This window comes from Lycorma delicatula, chromosome 4 (assembly GCF_047948215.1).
Source record: "Lycorma delicatula isolate Av1 chromosome 4, ASM4794821v1, whole genome shotgun sequence".
Classification (NCBI taxonomy): domain Eukaryota; kingdom Metazoa; phylum Arthropoda; class Insecta; order Hemiptera; family Fulgoridae; genus Lycorma; species Lycorma delicatula.
This window is the reverse complement of record NC_134458.1, coordinates 51306180-51325484: the sequence shown is the minus strand read 5'-3', so window position 1 is coordinate 51325484 and position 19305 is coordinate 51306180. Positions and strand designations below refer to the sequence as shown.

At 30.3% G+C, this 19305-nt stretch overlaps 1 protein-coding gene across 3 annotated transcripts in view; it reads left to right on the top strand.

Moving 5' to 3' along the window:
- LOC142323388 (uncharacterized) overlaps positions 1 to 19305 on the top strand; it is a 287796-nt gene that overhangs the window by 217735 nt on the left and 50756 nt on the right. For all 3 annotated transcript variants that reach the window (XM_075362952.1, XM_075362950.1, XM_075362951.1), the window contains exon 2: positions 5844 to 6000. In XM_075362952.1, the coding sequence (XP_075219067.1) occupies positions 5844 to 6000 (157 nt within the window). The remainder of the gene's footprint in view (positions 1 to 5843; positions 6001 to 19305) is intronic.

The following is a 19305-nucleotide window of genomic DNA, read 5'->3' as shown; positions in this document are numbered from 1 at the left end:
AAAATATATTCCGAAAGAAAATTCCTCCTCTAGATATTATATAAGTCATCTAAGGCGAGGGTCAAACTTCTTTAAGAAAACCCCTACCAATTTTTCTAGTAAGTTTTACCGATTTAATATCTACAAATATTTACAGTTAATATCTACAGATTTTTGTTTTAAGGTATACGTATTGTCAGTATGTGGAAGAATCCATCTGCATTGTATATTTAAATAAATAATAAAAAAAAATATATATATGTATAATTATTCATTCAGATTATTAACTTCTGGGAAGGATACTACGGATGCGGGTCACTTAAAAGTTGAAAGTTGCTGAAGAACCTGCAAAAAACTGTTCGTAACTGAGGATTAATCTACCCAAAGTTCTTAATGTACAGTTGTCAACAAATTTTATTAATATTTTATAGCAGTACGTGTAAAAAATACTGAATCTTCAATCTATAGCCTAAATTATTATTATTTTTTTTAATTTTCGTTTGTAAAAAAAAATCATTTTCCTTTCGTATATTAAAAATTGTTTAGTTTTAGACGTTCAAAAACTGAGAAACACTTGTTAAGTAATGGTACGGTTAAGTATGGTAAGTGTGGTTCGTAATTTTGAAATAATTACGATGTTATCGAAATCAATTGCTTGTAATCATATAATATGTATTTTAAATCGTTAAAAAAATATGAAGCAAATTTTTTTGTTGTAGTTTTTTAATTAAATCTGATTGGTTTCATGGGTGAAAAATGTAGAATGTATTAAAAAAAGTTTTTTTTTTATCGGTCCAAATTTGTCTTTTAGATTAAGTTAGACTTACTTGCGCGTACGTGAGTTTTCTTGTAGCATATGGTTGATTTTCTTTAATTTAGTCTACGTACACAGGTGTGATGAAAACCTCTTAAATGAAGTACACATACTCGTACTGCAGTTTCTTATAACACTTGACCTTTCTTTACCTTTCCTTTTGTCCTTTTAAAAAATATACATGCTTAACAAAAATAAATCGTACACTGCTAATTTTAGTTATACTATTTAAAGTACTTCTTGTAATTTTTATTTAATAAGAGGTAATACCGCTTAAGTACAGGACCGATTAGAAAGTTGGAAAACTACAACTGAAATCCGGAGTTCCGGCATTTAGGTGGGTTGAACCCAGTTAATTTTTTTTTTTTTTTTTGAAACAATTTTTGGTCGTATTTTCCTGAAGTAATTTAAGGAATTAAATTATAATTTCTCATCGTACGGTAATTTGCCCGTAATCAGATCACGTATCCTACGTCCGCCTTCATTCTCTATTCTCTGGTATTCGTTTTAGTTCCTGATAGCTCCCATTTCCTTTTAGGTCATCTATATTTTTACTGTTTACCGGCTTCTCTAATTTTCATCTTCTAGCACCGTTTTAATCACTCGTTCTCCTATCATAATATATCTTAGCCAGATAGGTTTCTTATTTTCGATCTTTCTGATTTTTTCCTATTCTCACACGCTCTCTTTATCTCGTCAATAGTTTTTACACACACTCCATTTAATCTTCTTCATATCCACTTTTCAAATGTCTCCATCTTTTCTTCTTCAGTTTTTCTTAACGTTCATCATTCAAAATCTCTACAGATGTACACTCAAAACAGATAACTTCTTAAATACGGTGTATTCAAAAAGTGACGCAACCTTATGGGAGAAAGAGTAAGGTACAATAGTTATTGAAAGCGGCTTCCATTTAGCGATTCACTTAATTGAATACAACGTTGCATGCTCTTAAACACATGTTGTAACGTTGGTCGATGAATTACAGCGACACATCGTTCAATTTCGCTCTGCAATTCGGGAATAGTGTGAGGATGAGTTTTGTAAACGGCATCCTTAAGGTATCCCCACAAGAAAAAGTCAGGAGGGGATAAATCAGGAGACCGAAGGGGCCACAACCCATAGACCAGACCGGCTCGATAGGCGTCGCACAGACTTCTTGTGATTAACAGAATATGCAACTTGCACGTCGATCAACGTTTCTGGTGTTAGCGCTTCCGCTCGAACACTTTTGGCTACATCTGCCACATTCCCTGTCTCTTGGAATTTGTCGTACAGCCGCTTGATGGAGGACTTGTTTAGTGCATCCACACCGTAATTTTCTTTAAAGGCATTCTGGGTCTGAGAACAACTGGCGTATCTAATGTATTGGGAGACGATTAATATTCTCTGCTGCATTGTGTAACCCAGTTTCCTCAATTAAGCCTGCAACAAAAGAAGTAAACATTCTTCTTTAAGGTTGCGTTACTTTTTAAACACTCTGTATAATTTTTATATAGCATTTAACCTTTAAATAACCAATAATGACCGTTTATCGTAATCATAAACGGTAACAGTAAATGTAATTTATATCTTTTAATTTTGAGCTAATGCATTATTTCATTTATTTTTGATTAGAAATCGACCTAAACCGCGGTTATAAAATTGTGTCGCTCGATTCAAATTTATTTCAGTCGGTATGTTACGGTTTCTTCTTGTGTAAGAGTATCTTTATACACTTATTCTGTTGCTTCGTATTTCACTAGATAAACTCCTCGACCAAACCTATCGCTATTTTTTTCATTATTACGTAAGAGGTTCAGTTTTGTTATCTTTTTTGTCCACCTCTCGTTAATTGTTCCTATAGTATTTCCGGTCCAGTTCGTTTTCCATTTTGTCATTCTTCTGATATCTATAATTCCTCTTTATTGCTGTATCCATTCTTAAGTTTTTTTTGTCTTTCTTTGTAATACGTATCATTGTTCTGATTGTTAATCGCCTTTTATTAATTACTGCTTCATTTTTAATTCACGTTTCTACTCTATTCTTCATTTTTTGTGGGATCATCATATTCCATAGCTGAAAAAAGGATGTTTATATAAAATTAAATCACTTTTTTATTTAAGCTACCCTGGTTACTTTTATACTAACTACCAACCTTTTTGGTTTTCAGTGGTGTTCCAAATATTTCAGACAACTTTGATTTTTTTTTCATCATTAATGCCACTGAATTTTGCAAATAATTTTACACTAATTAATAAAATCCTTGCAAGAATTATTGAAATTAACTTATTTTTTTAAAATAAAACAATTCTGTTAAAATCCTGATATTCGCCCGTTTCGTTAAATACGCTTTATTTGATTATAACAAAGTCCGGGGTTGTTCATCGATTACATGAGGTTACATTAGATTTCAGAACGTACCATCAACATTTACGTTAGATCTTTAGTTATTGCATATATCAAAACGATAATATATTGTAAAAACAAAAATTATTTTATTGACCAAATAAATTCACAGATAAACTTAAATAAAAACTTATTCCTGTATCCACCCACCGATGTTTTAAATAGAATAATTTACGGATCAAAAGCTTCATTTAGTCTATAAATCCGAATCTAAATCAGTCTTATATGTCTTCCGATATAAAAGTGATAAATGAAGCAATTGCCTCTCTTATTTTCGGTTTCCCTTCAAAAACATTAAATAAATAATTTATTTTTTATAGATCGGCATATTTCACATAAAGATCAGAATATTTCATTTATAATAAATTAATATATTATTTAATATTTCATTATCATTCATTCATTTATTAAATATCGTGATTCTTCTAATCAAAATGGACTAATCCAGTTTAACTCGGAAATGTACTGTCCCCGACTTTTCAGCGTAAACTTAGAAATGCAGTTTTTTAATTTTGATATTTTCCTGTAAAAACTTTGTTAATTTAACACTATTTGAGAGGTTTTTGTATTCAATAAAAAGAACCTGTTTTTAGACCGCTCGGTTGCTTATAATTCGTGAAATTGGTAACCAATTTTTTTTTTGTTTAAGCCACTGACAAAAAGTATACATTTTTATAATAATGTAACTTTTTGTAATGCATTGCAAAAAGTATTATAAAAGATTATATAGTTTTCGATGGTTTTATTAAAAAATTGTTTATAAAATAGTTTTATGTATAAATAACTAAATTTTACTATTCTTTCTTATTAAAGAAGCAAAATTGGAGCTAAAAAAACGTAATATATTGTACTACATTTTAAATATAGACTATCAAAAAAAAGCTAATTAGGTAATAATTCTTATGTTAGATTTGTAAGCCATTGGTTCTTAATCGCCTCAAGAAAACGTAAGATTTTCATGTACTCCTCCCATTACTTAAATAAAACGAATATTCCTTCTGTTCAAAAAGATATTATAGTGTTTTATAATAGTTAATGAAGGATTTTAAAGATTGCTTTTTTCAATTTATCTTTTTTAATAAAAGTTCTAATCATCAGAGCTAAACGATTTCATTTTGTATTCTACAGTTAATTCTACATACATATATCTAAAATTGCCGTTTATGTGGAAAAAAATATATATGTACGTATGTGTTCAATAATAAAAATGCGCCGACCTGTTTATTTCCACGGTCTTAATCGCTAAACAGTGCTAATTTCCGCGTAATTTTCAAAGTAATATTTTATTTTTATTAATAATTGAACTAAAATAACACAGTTCAAGGTCATTGGGCATCGCTAATTTTGCAATATTTGTTGTATTCTTAATTATTTAAGAATCATTTATCTCGTAATTCCGTTTAAAAAAAATCAGTAAATAAATAAATGAAATCTTGCAACAATTTATCTCGCGTCAGCTATAATTTTATTATTTTGTAAACTCATTGTTTTGGTCGCACTTTTAATTAAAAAGTTTTGTGTTTTATAAAAAATAAAACATTTCTTTTAGTTAATTAATTTTATTTCAGTGTCAAATTTGATTCTTCATTTTTCGATGTTAATTAAAAGAAGCCGATCGTCTTTTCTTACAGATCAAAATGTAATTTTTCGGCTAATATTTTTGATAAAAGTACTCGAATGAAAGAAAGTTTTTTATACTAAAGAATGTAAAGATCATGTGCATTTTACATGTAATTTTACTGTAATAAATCAGTTAGGAGATGCGTAATTTCATTAATTTTTTTTATGTGGTATGAAAGGTCATTTGTCTAGAAAAAGAATTTTTAAATTTAAACTTTTCCTCTTGGATAATAGCTAAAAAACTTATATTATTCAAAGGAACATTGGATAATTCAAGTTCTGCAGTATATGTATGTATTATATTTATTTTTAATACCGTAAACCTTAAGTAAATAAAGCGCTTTATTTTATCTGATCAGTACATAATTATATGACTATATTACATAAATCACGTGCAGTACAGATATAATATTTACCGATAAAGATATACCCCGTCATTTGGCTAGATAGATCAGGAAAAATCATGGTAAATCTTTGATCAGATTCGCATAACAAATTACAAAATTAATTTTAAAAACGTTTAAGAAGTCCTCAAATATAAATACATTTAATTTAGAAAAGAAATTATGAGGCATTAAGATAAATTATCTGAGCATATATCATTTGTGGACATTGTATTAGAATTTGTTTGTTTGAAATCCTGTTTGTTTGAAATGGTTAATTATGGGAATAACATGGAAATTTTACCTCATCTAAGAAGTTTTTGTTTGATATTTATGATTGTCTTAATCCAATGTATTATTACTTTTTTAAAGCTAGTATTTTTAGTGCTATTTGTTAAAATAAAAACTGTTCACTAAGTGTAATGATATTTCACTTAACATGGAGAATTTTTCTCCCTCTCATGGCGCCATGATACAGCACCTAGTTAATATAAATAAATCAATTTATTAATTAAATTTTATTCAGAAAATCCTGAAAATCCTTTTTTTATTCTTAAGGAAATTCGATTCACAGTTGAACCGATTGCTTAATTTATTAACCGCATGATTTCAATAGTTAATTAATATACTTAATCACATTTATGGTTTTGTTTTTACAGAGGAGTCTCCTGCAGATAAGGAAGTGTTCTCATCAAGAACTGTGCCTAATGGAAGCCATTGCCCCACCCCCAGTCATACTTCCCTACCTCAACCTTTGCCACCACAACATCAGCCGCCGCCACCACAACCGCCTCAACCACCACAACCGCCATCGAGGTGAGTTACAATGTAATATTAATACGATCGGTTTTTAATTAATCATTAGTCAATAATTTTTCCGACTGATAATAAGGTGATATGAAAAATAAACTTATCACCCACCGATGCTTATTTGAATCTTTGCCAAAAAGAAATTTACTGTTATAATTTGGCTTAGCGTCAAATAGAATATAAATATCGTGTTCATAAAATATATCTTAAAAACTATATCTAAACCCTGTCTGCTTGTCCGACTAATTTCCATGATTTCCAACTTGTTTTTAATCGCTTTAATATTGCAAAATAGACTTCCACAGCTTATCTTTATGTTATTTTATACTTATATTCTCTTAATCTATTTCTTCTGAAATATAGTTATTTTTTAATCGTATTGCATATCAGATTAACTGAATCTATTTTCGATTGGAAATTTAGTATGATTTTCTTATGTATGTTAGGTTGCCATAATCGATTGGTTCTAGGTGAATTGTCATTAGGTACTAGTCTCTTTCAAAAATCGAATAACCATTCTCACAAATAACAAGAATCTTGTACTGAGCTTATGGAAGATAAGGAATGAAGTCGTCATTTATCGCTGCCTTCAGTGAAAAGAATATAGATTCATATATTGTGATATTCGATTCAGTAAATGATACCGTCACTCTGTGTATCAGAAATACCATTTGAATAATGAACATCATACTTTCAGAGATGGTTACTGTGACATTTCTGTCTCGAATTTCGTACTTATTTTGTAGCCGTAAGAAAAATTGTGGTAGATAATGAAAAGCAGTAAATGAATTTAAACTTTCTGTGGGACATACTTTAATGCTAAATAAATATTACATACATTGTTTTTAAAATGTATATAAATAAAGTAGAGGACAACTGTTCAATTATATTTTCTTATAAAATTTTTAATGTCAATTTTTTTTCCACGTTAAGTATTATCAATTTGCTTCTTAAAGTTGCTTATCCTATTTTAATGTTTACTAAATTATGATAGATCATGTTAAAATAGATAAATTGGTATATATCCTGAACATTTGTTGAATTTTGATAAGGGTACAGTCTAAGTTTCAAAACCTTAAGGAAAATGAGAAATGAGATGTTTTAAAAGTAAAGTTGATATGACAAGTTCAAGAAAAAGACATTTTATTAACTGTTATGGTTTTTTATAGTTGGTTTAGACACAGCTAAATGATCTGTTTTCACTTGGATATTACTACATGCCTGACTGATTTGCAATTTATATATATATATATATATATATATATATTTTAATGATCTGACTTCAAAACTGAGAAGTTCGTATAAATAATACAATCTGAATTTTTAGTAAGGTTGCAAAGATTGTGCTAGTTAGTATGTGAGAAACTGGAAAAGTGGTGTCAGACTTAAATAAAATTCTTATAATTAAGTAGTATGATAAAATTAGTATAGTATAGCAAAAATTTGTTATATAAATGAAAGTGTTAAATATAACTTATATAAGTTCAGTAAAGAAAGCTGAAGCTTATAAATGTGAAAACGGGGTCATGCCATCAGTTTAACGTGTATCAAAAATAGTGACTTAAATAATTTATTGTCAAGTAAAACATTATACCTCCAAGAAAATCGAAACTGGAATGAAAGAATAAATAAACTCATCAAAGCCACAATAAAAACACAAAACATCTATAACAAAAAATGCATGTCCATAAACACAAAAATAAGATATTATAACTCAGTTATCCGACCAGAAATACTTTACGGATACGAAACCATATTTGGACCGTACCAGACAAGGTTTACCGACAAACTGGAAAAGATTGAAAGACAGATTCTACGACGATGCATCGGGAAAAGCATTAGAATAGACGGGATTTGGAGAATTATTCCAAACGAAGAGATTTACAAAACGATCATCCCGATAATTAATAAATTTAGAAAGAGAGAATTTCCTTTCTAGGACATATTTTCAGAATGGAAGAGACCAGACGGATAATCGAACTTTTCTGGAACAAGAAAAGCAGCCCGAACTGGTTATACGAAGTACAGAAAGACATGGAGGAATTAGACATAACCCGTGAAAACCTAAAAATGAAAACCGGAAACTATGAGAAATAAAAAAATAAAAAAAACAAGATTCCTATCAAAACCCAAGAAAACAATAACCCGGGTGTACTCTGAACAAGAAAGGGCAAGAAGATCTGAAACCCTAAGAAATTACTGGCAAAAAAGAAAAGCTGAAAAACAACAAATCAGCAGGAAAAGAAAGAACTTGCCAAAAAAATGAACTAAAGTAATCCATTATGGTCTTAAAAGTAAAAAAAAAAAAAAAAAAAAAACATATTAAATGTGTACTAGATGAGAATCAGTTTAGGTTTAGGGCAAGGATGCAAGAAAGGTGATTTTATCTCTCAGATTAATTTTGGAAGGCAGGCTAAAGATAAACAATGCTACATCTACATTTTTTTATCTATATCTATATTTATACGTATTGAGAAGGCATTTAATAGTGTAGAATGGACCACTTTTTTTTAATTTTAAGTAAAATAGAATTGAAATATCAAGAATAAAAGGGTTATTTATAACATGTATAAAAAAATTCAGGTGGCTCTAACTAAAAAAGAACCCCAAAAAAGGGAAACTTGAGTGCAGAAAGGGCTGAAATTAGATTATAGTCTGTCTTTCTTGATTTTTAACTAGTATATAAAAGACAGCAAAACAGTGCTTAGAACATAAAAGGAAATTGAAGGTAATTACTTAATATTTAAGGTAAGAAAATGTTATCCATCAGAATCTAAAAATCTTATCTAGACAATAAAATTACTAATGGATGGTTGAAATAAAGATGGCATTAAAATTATTACATTAGTACAAGAAAGGAGAGATTTGAAGCAAGAAAAAAATCCTGTATCAAACATAGATTTAAGAAACTGAGATTTTTTTAGATTTGTATGTGTGTGTGTATACAATAGTGTTTATTGACGAAAAAGCATGGGCAATACAAAATAAAAAAGCCAACTATTGATGTGTTTTGAAATGTGTTGTATAGAAGAACAAGGAAAATCAGATTGGTTAATAAGTTTGAAATTAAAAAATAACAAAAAAAAAAGCCTGCAGCCGCAGATTAGTAGATATTGCTGCAAAAAAAAGGTTTTGTTGAAATGTATAACTACATAGCAAATATTAAACAGTTATAATCAACATATGCTTTGGAAATCAACCTGTCACAAGAATAACAACAGGTAATAGGTACGACAAACAAAATGAAAGATTGAACTAGAATAAAAGAGGATTTAGCTCATTATGAGTGTAGTAGACCAGAGAGGATCAGTTTTAGTCCAATTTACTTGGGAACTTGTCACAAATATAGTCTATTAAAATGCAGAGTTTTAAAAAATGTCTGTAATCAACAGGAATTAGTTAGTCAAGAAATTTTATGTCAATAATAAAGGTGGAAAAACTTTTAAATGTTGAGTAATGACAGATTACCAGTATCTAATAGCCTTTTAGAATTATTAAAAACTTTTTTTTAAACGTTTTCTATTATAAAACATCCCCTCTCTTAAATTTTATGTAAAGGGGATTATTTCTTTCATTTATTACAGATTCATACAGCCTTTGTATTGAAATAAATTTTTATTTTATCCAACCTCTATAAAGCCACGTATTAGGCTTGTGGTGACGTATGTTCTTAGTTGCAATTTTGAGTCGTTTAGATTATTTTAAAACTGATACCTGCTCTCAGATTATTTAAACAGACAACATTTTTTCTAATCAATATTTATGTTATTCTTATATATACGGGTAAAAAAATCTTTTTTATGTTTCATAAGTATTGTTTATTTAGTTATCGACTATTATTTTATGTATATTAAGCACCACAACCGTACTTTTATACATTATCTGATATACGAGGTGTGGCAATAAAGTAATGAGACTGATGTTTCTTTGCAAGATGTGGCAACCCTGCAGCTTGCGTATGCACACCATCTTTGACCTTGGTCTATAAGCTACTTCTAGTCCCAGCGGCACATTGATGCAACTGCTCAGTCGTGAGTTGTGCTGTAATAAGTGAACACGTGTTTGTGTCCCTCGTTACAGCTTTTTGGACATCTTGTGTTGTTTGAAAATGGTGTCCCTTGACCGCCATTTTGACTCTTGGAAATAGAAAAATGATGCACGGAGCGATATCTGGTGAATAAGGTGGGTGTGGTAGTACTGAAATTTGTTTTGAGGTTAAAAATTGCTGTACTGACAGAGCAGTATGGGATGGCGCATTATCGTGATGCAGAATCCAATTATCAGCAATGTTGGCACGGACACGAAGAACTCGTTTACGAAGTCTTTCTAAAATTTCTTTGTAGAAATATCGGTTAACTGTTTGTCCAGGAAGCACCCACTCTTTATGAACAATTCCGTTGGAATCGAAGAAGCACACAAGCATGCATTTCACTTTTGACTTCGACATGCGAGCTTTTTTGGTCTGGGTGATCTCTTTGAGCACCATTGCGAACTTTGGCGTTTTGTCTCTGGATCGTATTGAAAACACCAACCTTCATCACCAATGATAACACGGCTCAACAAATCTGGATTGATTTCCGTTTGCTCTAACAGATCGGCTGCCACATTTTTCCGTGTTTCTCGCTGTTGTGTGAGATTTTTGGGTACCATTTTTGCACAAATCTTTCTCATACCAAGATCTTCAGTTAATATTAGACGAACCGTTTCTCGATTGATGTTGAGTTCTTTTGCAATCATTTTCACGGATAATCTTCGATCAGATCGTACGCTTTCACGCACCCTGGTCAAGTTGACATCTGTCCGTGAGGTTGACGGTCGTCCACTGCGGTCTTCATCTTCAACATTCGTTCTGCCTTCACTAAAAATTTTATGCCACCGAAAAACTTGAGCTCTTGACATAACCTCCTCTCCAAAAGCCTTCTGAAGCTTACCGTAAGTTGTCGTCGCGTTTTCACCCGATTTAACTCAAAAAGAAATGGCATACCGTTGCGCAATATTTTGCGGTTTCATTTCTGTGACGAGAGACACAAACACGTGTTTACTTATTACAGCACAACTCACGACTGAGGAGTTGCATCAATGTGCCGCTTGGACTAGAAATAGCTTATAGACCAAGGTCAAAGATGGTGTGCCTACGCAAGCTGCAGGGTTGCCATATCTTGCAAAGAAAAATCAGTCTCATTACTTTATTGTCGCACCTCGTAAGCCACAAGTCTTTCCCAAAAGCAGCCATTCTAAAAAATAATAAACATCCCACATCAAACTTATTAATAAAAGTGAAGAGTAAACCAGTTTTCCATTGTCTTCTTCAGCGAGCTAGATATTCTGTGGCATATCAGTATGCCAAGCCTATCGAAATGTAGGTGATTCTTAGCCCTACAAAAGTGATGATACCTTCACGTTCACCGTAGGGATCGGGTCTATTAATATCTTTACTTTCTGAGAAAGCAACTCTTAACCTTTTGTTGCGAGGGTTTTTTTGTATACATCACAGTCATAAGAACGATTGAGACATTTGGTGTAAAGAAATGAATTGATGTATCCATTTCTGTTGCAAACAGTGCATTATATTCGCTGCTTTGACTCAGCAAGGGAAGCGTAATAATATAATAGTTATTTATTATCATTGTCCCTGTGTTCATATTGCACTGTTTCCTGGATATCTACTAATGATGATTGTTTAATTATCAAAATTGCCATCTTGCTAGACCATAATTACTTTTTTTTTTGTGAAATTTTTTTGAGTGTTTTCTCTTCTAAAATCTATTTTACTAACTGCGCCCTTTCTTGGTATTTCTTATTTTAGTAAAAGAAGAGGAATTAGGTCGAGGTCATATATTAAGGTGTTCAAAGTTTCTTTAATTTAATAATTAACGGGACAGTAGAAGGTAAAGACTTTTGGTGAATGAAGATTAAAATATATTTACCAAAAATTAATTGTCTTATGTCCATGGCAGAACGGTAACATTTCATTCTTTCATCTGAAAGTTCCCGGATTCAAATCTTAGTCAGGTTTGGAATTTTTCAAACATTATAGAATTTCTACACCGTATTCCTGCGCAAAAGACTTGAGATTATGTGGTAAATAAAAAAAAACAAACAAAATCCGCTGTAATGAATATACTAAAATAAAATATTAGCTTGAAGTAATGGAAAAGTATGTAAAACTGGATAGGTGATTGGTGTTGGAAAAAAAATAAAAGATTGGAGTTAAACATAATCACTCTTTTGATGTAGTCTTAAGTTGTACTCAAAAATTGATTACTTAACGTGAAATTGAATAATTGTATAGTGCTGAATTTAAAAATCAGTGAACTAAGTATCAAAGAAACGATTATATTTCATTTCAATCTTTTTCGTGCGATTATACATCGCTACTGGAATTGAGGTCGGTTTTATTTTTGTTAATAGATAATCATAAGGGTGGTTGATGAAGAATCTGACTATCTTATTCAAAGTTGTACAATATCACAAAACTTCCCGTTCCTTTATAACTTAAAATAAATAATTAATTGTAAAAATGATAAAAAGCTGAATATAATTTAAAGTTTATATTGTTGTTCTATACGATACTTAAAACACTAAGTCTTATTTTAAACATATTTATTTCCTGATGTTTTATCTGATTTTAATGATCCTTAGCGGATCTACATTTGCAAATAATTAAGAATATTGTGTTTCTGTTTATTTTTTAATTATAATGGATTTCATGTTGGCAAAATAAAATTCAGCGTTAAATTTACCTTCAATGCAACTGATAATTTGTTTTATCTTTTTCCTAATATTTTGTTTTTTGTTTGAATTTTAATCTCCCGATTATTTAAAGAACCGCATCAGAAATAAAGAAAGAATAGTTATTTATTAGACCCATAAGTGAAGCTCCATTTTAGAAAAATATGAAAAAGTCATATTGTCACCGTTCCTTTTTAGTTTCTATATAGAAGAATCGATAAAAAATTTGAAGAAATGACGGTGAAGTAACGATCCGAGGAAAAAATCTTCAATATTAAACTTCACTGACGATATCGTTCTTTTGCTGAAACTACAAATTGAATTCTTTTGTTTTGGTTCGTATTATCTTCATAAACGCTAAACTTGTCATCAGCAAGTATTTACACGTCTACATATATTCCCATTTGAAATATGATCTCTTGAGATTCTGTAAAAAAAAATCAAAACAAGTTTTGAAGATAGAAAAATGTGCTGTTAGATCATCGTTTGGTGCTCATAAGTATGAATCATATATTCCGATATTTTATAAATTAAAACTACTGTCTGATCCCTAATATTAATATTTTTGAATCGCTAAGTTTGTTACTAAAAACACTTCTACCATACCTGATTTATTTTTGTAGGCCATCTGTTTTAGTTCATAATAGATCTCAGTTCAGATTTTTTAATTTTAATAATATACCTAGCCCGATGCGCTTTCCATTCTTTTGCATTTATACGAATGTCTCTTTTCACCAACACAGCTGTTTCATCTGTCATTATTAATAATAAACTTTAATCGTAATTTTTCTCTTTAATTGTAGTTTTACTTCTAAGCTTAAATTCACTTCCCCGATTAAATAGTCAATCGATCTTAGCTTTCTCTTACCAGATTCTACCCTAAAGCTTTTCTCTTCTAATTTATTTTAAAAATCTTCGTTTTATAATTTTTTCAATCCACCTAGTTTTCATTCTGTACATCACACTTGAAAACTCTTCTTAAGTCAAAAATAAGTTTTGGATTGTCGACCTTTTTCTCCCGTAAAATGTGTAATTTTAATCGCCGGAAAATGTATATCTTAAGTACTTTAAGATAGTTAAGGTACTCTTAACGTACTATTAAAGTACTTAAGATAGTTAAAACTTCAGAAAATTTATTTTTGATTCTTAAATGATCGGTACTGGCAAATTTCTGTTGTACTAAAAACTTGAGGTGATTTGTTAAAGTATTTTTTTTATTCTATACATCATCCATTCTTTGTAATTGTATTCTCTAGGTAATAGAATTCTGTAATTTATGAAAATGTTTTTTTCTCTTAGTATTTTTTTTTATTGTTCTTCTTTTGATTGCGTTTCATTTCACCTTTCTGTTGTTTACATTAATATTTAATTCGTATCCTGTCTGTAATGAACAAACTGTCTGTTCCTTCCCCTCACAGAATGAAACCGCACTATTCATTACTTTTTAGTTTCGGCCAAAATAGTGTAAGTGAATTAATAATAGGTTAACCTCTTTCCCGTTAAGTTTATATCTTATGAGGAGGTATGGTACCTGTCTTACCTGAAGATATAGCTACTTGTTTTATACAACTAGTTTTTTCTTTTACAACAAACCTTCTCGATTAGGAAATGAACTTCCTGAACTGCAAGGAGAACTGCACTGTGAGTTCCGATAAAAAAGTGGCTGCCTTGGTAACTACAAGAAGGTGCCGACATGGTGCTTCAGTTGGAGAAAAGGCAGTGGTAATCTTGTATCTGTCCGCACAAAAAAACTTGAGTGATTGAACGTAAACTGACTGCTTCTGATTTAGGATAAATTTGGGTTGCAACTTTAGGTTTCAATATTTCTTTAATTCCTTTATTGCTTTTTCCATTTAAAAATTAAAACACAGTGGGGGACATTCTGTACTCATGATTCGATCCTTTATATACTTCACATTTCTTTTGTAATATTTTGCCCTTATTATTTATTATTTTCTGATTCTTTCAGAAATTTTAAATAACTTTTATTTTTCTTAATTTTAATCGTCTCTTTTGTATCGCTAATATTATACAGGATTATCATAAAATAATGGTGCGGTTTTAAACATGACTAAATTAAAACAGAATTACTTACAGTTTATGTTTTTTATTTTTCAAATTTGTCGTCTCAAACATTTTTTTACATAATTAATAAATTTCAATATGTGCGCTCTTAGTCGTTCGACAAATGTCCAAACGATACTCAACTTCTCTCCAAACATTAGTTAACATTTCTTCGTTAATGGTTGTCATTGCTTCATTAATCCTGTTTTTTAACTGGTTTAGGTCGCGAATCTTTTGTGTATAAACAACGCTTTTGATGTACCCCCACAAGAAAAAGTCGGAAGGTGTCAGGTCTGGACTCCTTGGAGGCCTATCCATCGATCTCCAAATTTTTCGTTCAAAGCGTCCGTGACCAATGCATTGAAGTGCGGGGGAGCACCATCTTGTTGGAAATGAAGTCGATGAATGTTCTCGAGTTCATCCGGCTGAGGAAAGCAATAATCGGTTAACATGTCAAAATACACAACTCCATTAATTGTTTTTTCAGCAAAGAAGAAAGGCCCTATTACACGATTTTTCATCACACCACACCAAACATTAAATTTAGGCGAATCGCGTTGTTTCTCAATAATTGCATGTGGGTTTTCAGAGCCCCATATTCATGAATTGTGTCTGTTAACACATCCATTCAAATGGAATGTAGCTTCGTCTGTAAAAATTATATCACCTAAAAACGATTCGTTTACACTTATTCTGTCCAACATTTCAACAGCGAAATTGTAACCTTTTACACCATCATCGGGTTTCAATTCCTGCTGTATCTGGATTTTATAAGCGTGTAATTTCAGTTTTTTATGTAAAACTTTGTGAACTGTTGATTTTGGAATACCTAATTCGACGCTTCGACGGGGGATAGACTTCCCAGGACTTCTAATTGCCGATTGTCTAATTAGTTCAACCGTTTCGTCCGGTACACTTGGTCTGCCGGTTGATTTCTGTTTCTTAACCGATCCGGTTTCTTCGGATCGTTTGAACCAACGTGTTATGTTATTTTTGTGTGGCGGATCTCTTCTGAATTCACATCGAAACGCACGTTGAACTAAAATTACGGATTTTAATTCAGCCATCAATAAAACACACTTTGCTTTGTCTTTATCCGAGAACATAGCAACTCACTAAACTCACCGCAACAACAATACAAGAACTGACGTTGTGGTTACAACTGCTGATAAACAAACTTTTGGGTTGGGGGCTTTCAGGGATACCAATATAACTAGAAATTTCCCTACAATCTTCCTATGAATTACTGAAACCCCGCACTATTCTTTTATGATACCCTGTTACTTGGTTAATGGTGTACATATGTATACCAGAAAGGGATGTAGAAGAATTACATCAGACGAATTAAAATTATCGATGTTAAAAAGTTGGAAATTAATTTTTATAATATAATCAAATTGCACATATGAAAGTTGGTTTAATTTTGTTAATTCAGGCTGACAGCTTTATAAGTTCGAGAGACGTATATCGAATGATGAAATTAATATGCTTTATGTATACCCCTTCCTTCCTTATTGCAGTAATTTTAGTTATGATTAATTGCTTAGATTAACCAAGTTTTAATAACCATATTAAAGCTAATTTAATTTCCAACTTATTAATTATGAATTAATACTTAATTCAGTTAAAATTGTGTTGTGACCGCTCAAAATTACTACTACAATTGTTAAATTTTAATTATCAAGCGTGTATCATAAACTTTATCGTGTTATAAATTTCTAATTATTAAAAAAAATTACTGTCTACCAGATAAAATTTTATTGATTTGTAATTTGTCATAATTTATTGATTAATATAAATTATATCTGTAATGTCCTTGATCGTTAGGAAAATAATTTTTATGTCGATTTTCATGAATAATAAATTGTTTTTAAAAAGTGTAAAAATGTTTGAAATTTTATCATATCAGATTGCCCTTAAAAAATATTTTACTTTCCTGGCATCATAGCTTAGGCTACAGTTATGCTACAAGAAGGAAAGTATGGTAATCAGTCAAAGAACTGGGTATGGTATTTTTGCATTTGTCGAGGTTTCACGGCCCAGGGACTCAAAAAAAAAAAAAAAAAAAAAAAAAAGTAGGGAACAGTGTTCGTATGTACATACACATGATTTTTAACTGTATAACTTTTGACTAGATTAACCGATTTTGATAAAATTTTGTTCAGTGACTCGTGTAAATGGGGCAATTTGTTGGTAAAGGTTTAGGGTCAATCTCTAGGAGGTAGATAATTTTTTGGGGTCAATTTTCTCAAAATTTTACAAACATTACCCTACTTTATATTAAGCTCTGTACATGCCTGCGTACTTACCATTTTTTTTTTCAATTTTTGTCCCAAAATAACTCCCTTCCCCCAAAATCGAAAAAAGTATTTTTTTATTTATTGCATATTTTTTAATCAAATTTTTCTCGTCTTCGTAGGCATAGTAGTAGTGTAAATGTAAAAAAAAATTAATTAAACAAAATACTTAGGAGGCAACATTGGGAGCGGGGGGCCTATCAAAGTTTATAAATACAGATTTTTTGAATTTAAAAAAAAGGTTTTTGATTTAAACCTTTATTAAATTTTTAGTACAACAAAATTTCATCATAATTCATCTCCCATCCCCAAAAAAGAGATCTTGGGTAATTTTTTTTTGTCGTAAATTTTTTAGTGAAATTTTTTTTAGTTTCTTCCATTTAACATAGTAGACGTAGAAAAAAAAATGTCTTGGAAAGTGATTTGGAGGTGAGAGAACAAATTAATAATAAATTAATTTTAAAGAAATAACGATTGTTTTTATTTTTTGGTTTCTTCTAACATTATGGTAATTTTGCAATACATTTTTTCGTCATAAATTACCCCCACTTCAAAAAATAAATCTTAATTAGCTTTTTTCACGTATGATTTTGCCACTACATAAGAATAAATAAGAAGTGCCAGGAAAATATTACAACTTTGTTGTCAACTTTTTTTAGAGTTTTTATCGTTTGAAATCTTTTTTCCTAATATGTTAATTTTTAATACTGAATAACAGTTGTGCAATATATCAAATATATTTCGGTAATAATTGCTGCATTGATTCTAATTAAAATCGTTAGACGTACTGGTGAAAAACGCCTATACCAAATGTCTCTATAACGGTTTAAAAAGAAAATGGTAAATTGAATTCTTTACAACTTTACCGTTTTAAAGCGTTTGAAATAATTAAATCACCAAGGAATACAATCTGGGAAAAAGCTGTCAACGTAACCTGTAATTCCCGCAACATTCAAAACGACATTTAAGAAAACGGATTCCTGAAATAACCGAAGTTAAAATGTTTGACATAATTTTCCGTTAAAGGAAATACTTACTACTTATCGTTGGTATTACGTAAAATAAAAAATAAACTGTTATTTTTCGAAAAAATTAAATAAAAATTTATTTTAAAAAATGATTGAAATTGATTCAATTAATATAACAAATAATATTACACATTTAATATAACACAATTAATATAATATATTTTAGGAAATTTTTAAATTAGCTTTTAGCATACAATTGACATTTTACCGCAGTTTAATGGAGTATTTCCCGAAATAGTGGATACCGTGTTACACAGATAAAAAATATTTTAAAAGCGTATCTCGAATTGCGCCTACTAAACGAAAAAAAAAAATCATTAAAATTTTATTGTAAGTTTACGATAAAAATTTATTTCTGTTTATTAATGTCGGTATTTAACATTACTTTTAAGTCAAATTAAACTGAAAGTCACTTTTTATTAGAGTAAGAACATATTTAACGTACGCATGGAAGTAAGTGTTGTATGCACGTGTACTTTTCTATTTTTTTTTTAATTTATAAAGTAAAGAACATGGGACCACGAAGTGAAAATGTTGTGCCGCATGAGAATGAACCCGGAACTTTCTGGTTAAAGACGATAACATTTTGTGGACCAAATCTGTGTAATCGATTGCGTTATACTTACATCTCACCATATTAATCTAATAATTGTCATTACAACTAAAATTCACCGATCAATCGGCTCAATTTAAACTTTATCATACATCCTTCTTTTTTCAATTTCTCTCGTATCTATTATCAAAAAAATAGTTATTTTATAGGACTTTCCTTTTATAAAATTGCGCAGTTATTGAAAACAAAAGTACAGTTATTGAAAAAAATGTGTCAAGTAATATTAAAGTAAATATATATATTTTTTAAAACCTAAGAAATTAAATGCGAGTAAAAATTATCGTACATAATACTGAACTGTTAATAACTTTTTTCACGGATGGTAATTTGATGTAAAAGGTTTAGTTTATTCTTTTTCTGCTTCGACTTTTGTATGTGATTTTGCGCGCCCATGTGTGCATTTTTTTATGTAGTGCTGCACAAAAAATTATGGTATTGACAGCTGGACGAGAGTCCAGCTGTTGCTGCCTTATCTTTAAGAAAACCAATAACAATCTTTAAATCTGTTAACAGCGTCCATAAAAACCAACCTACATTGTTGCTAATTTGATAATGCTATTAAGAAAAATCGTGGGTT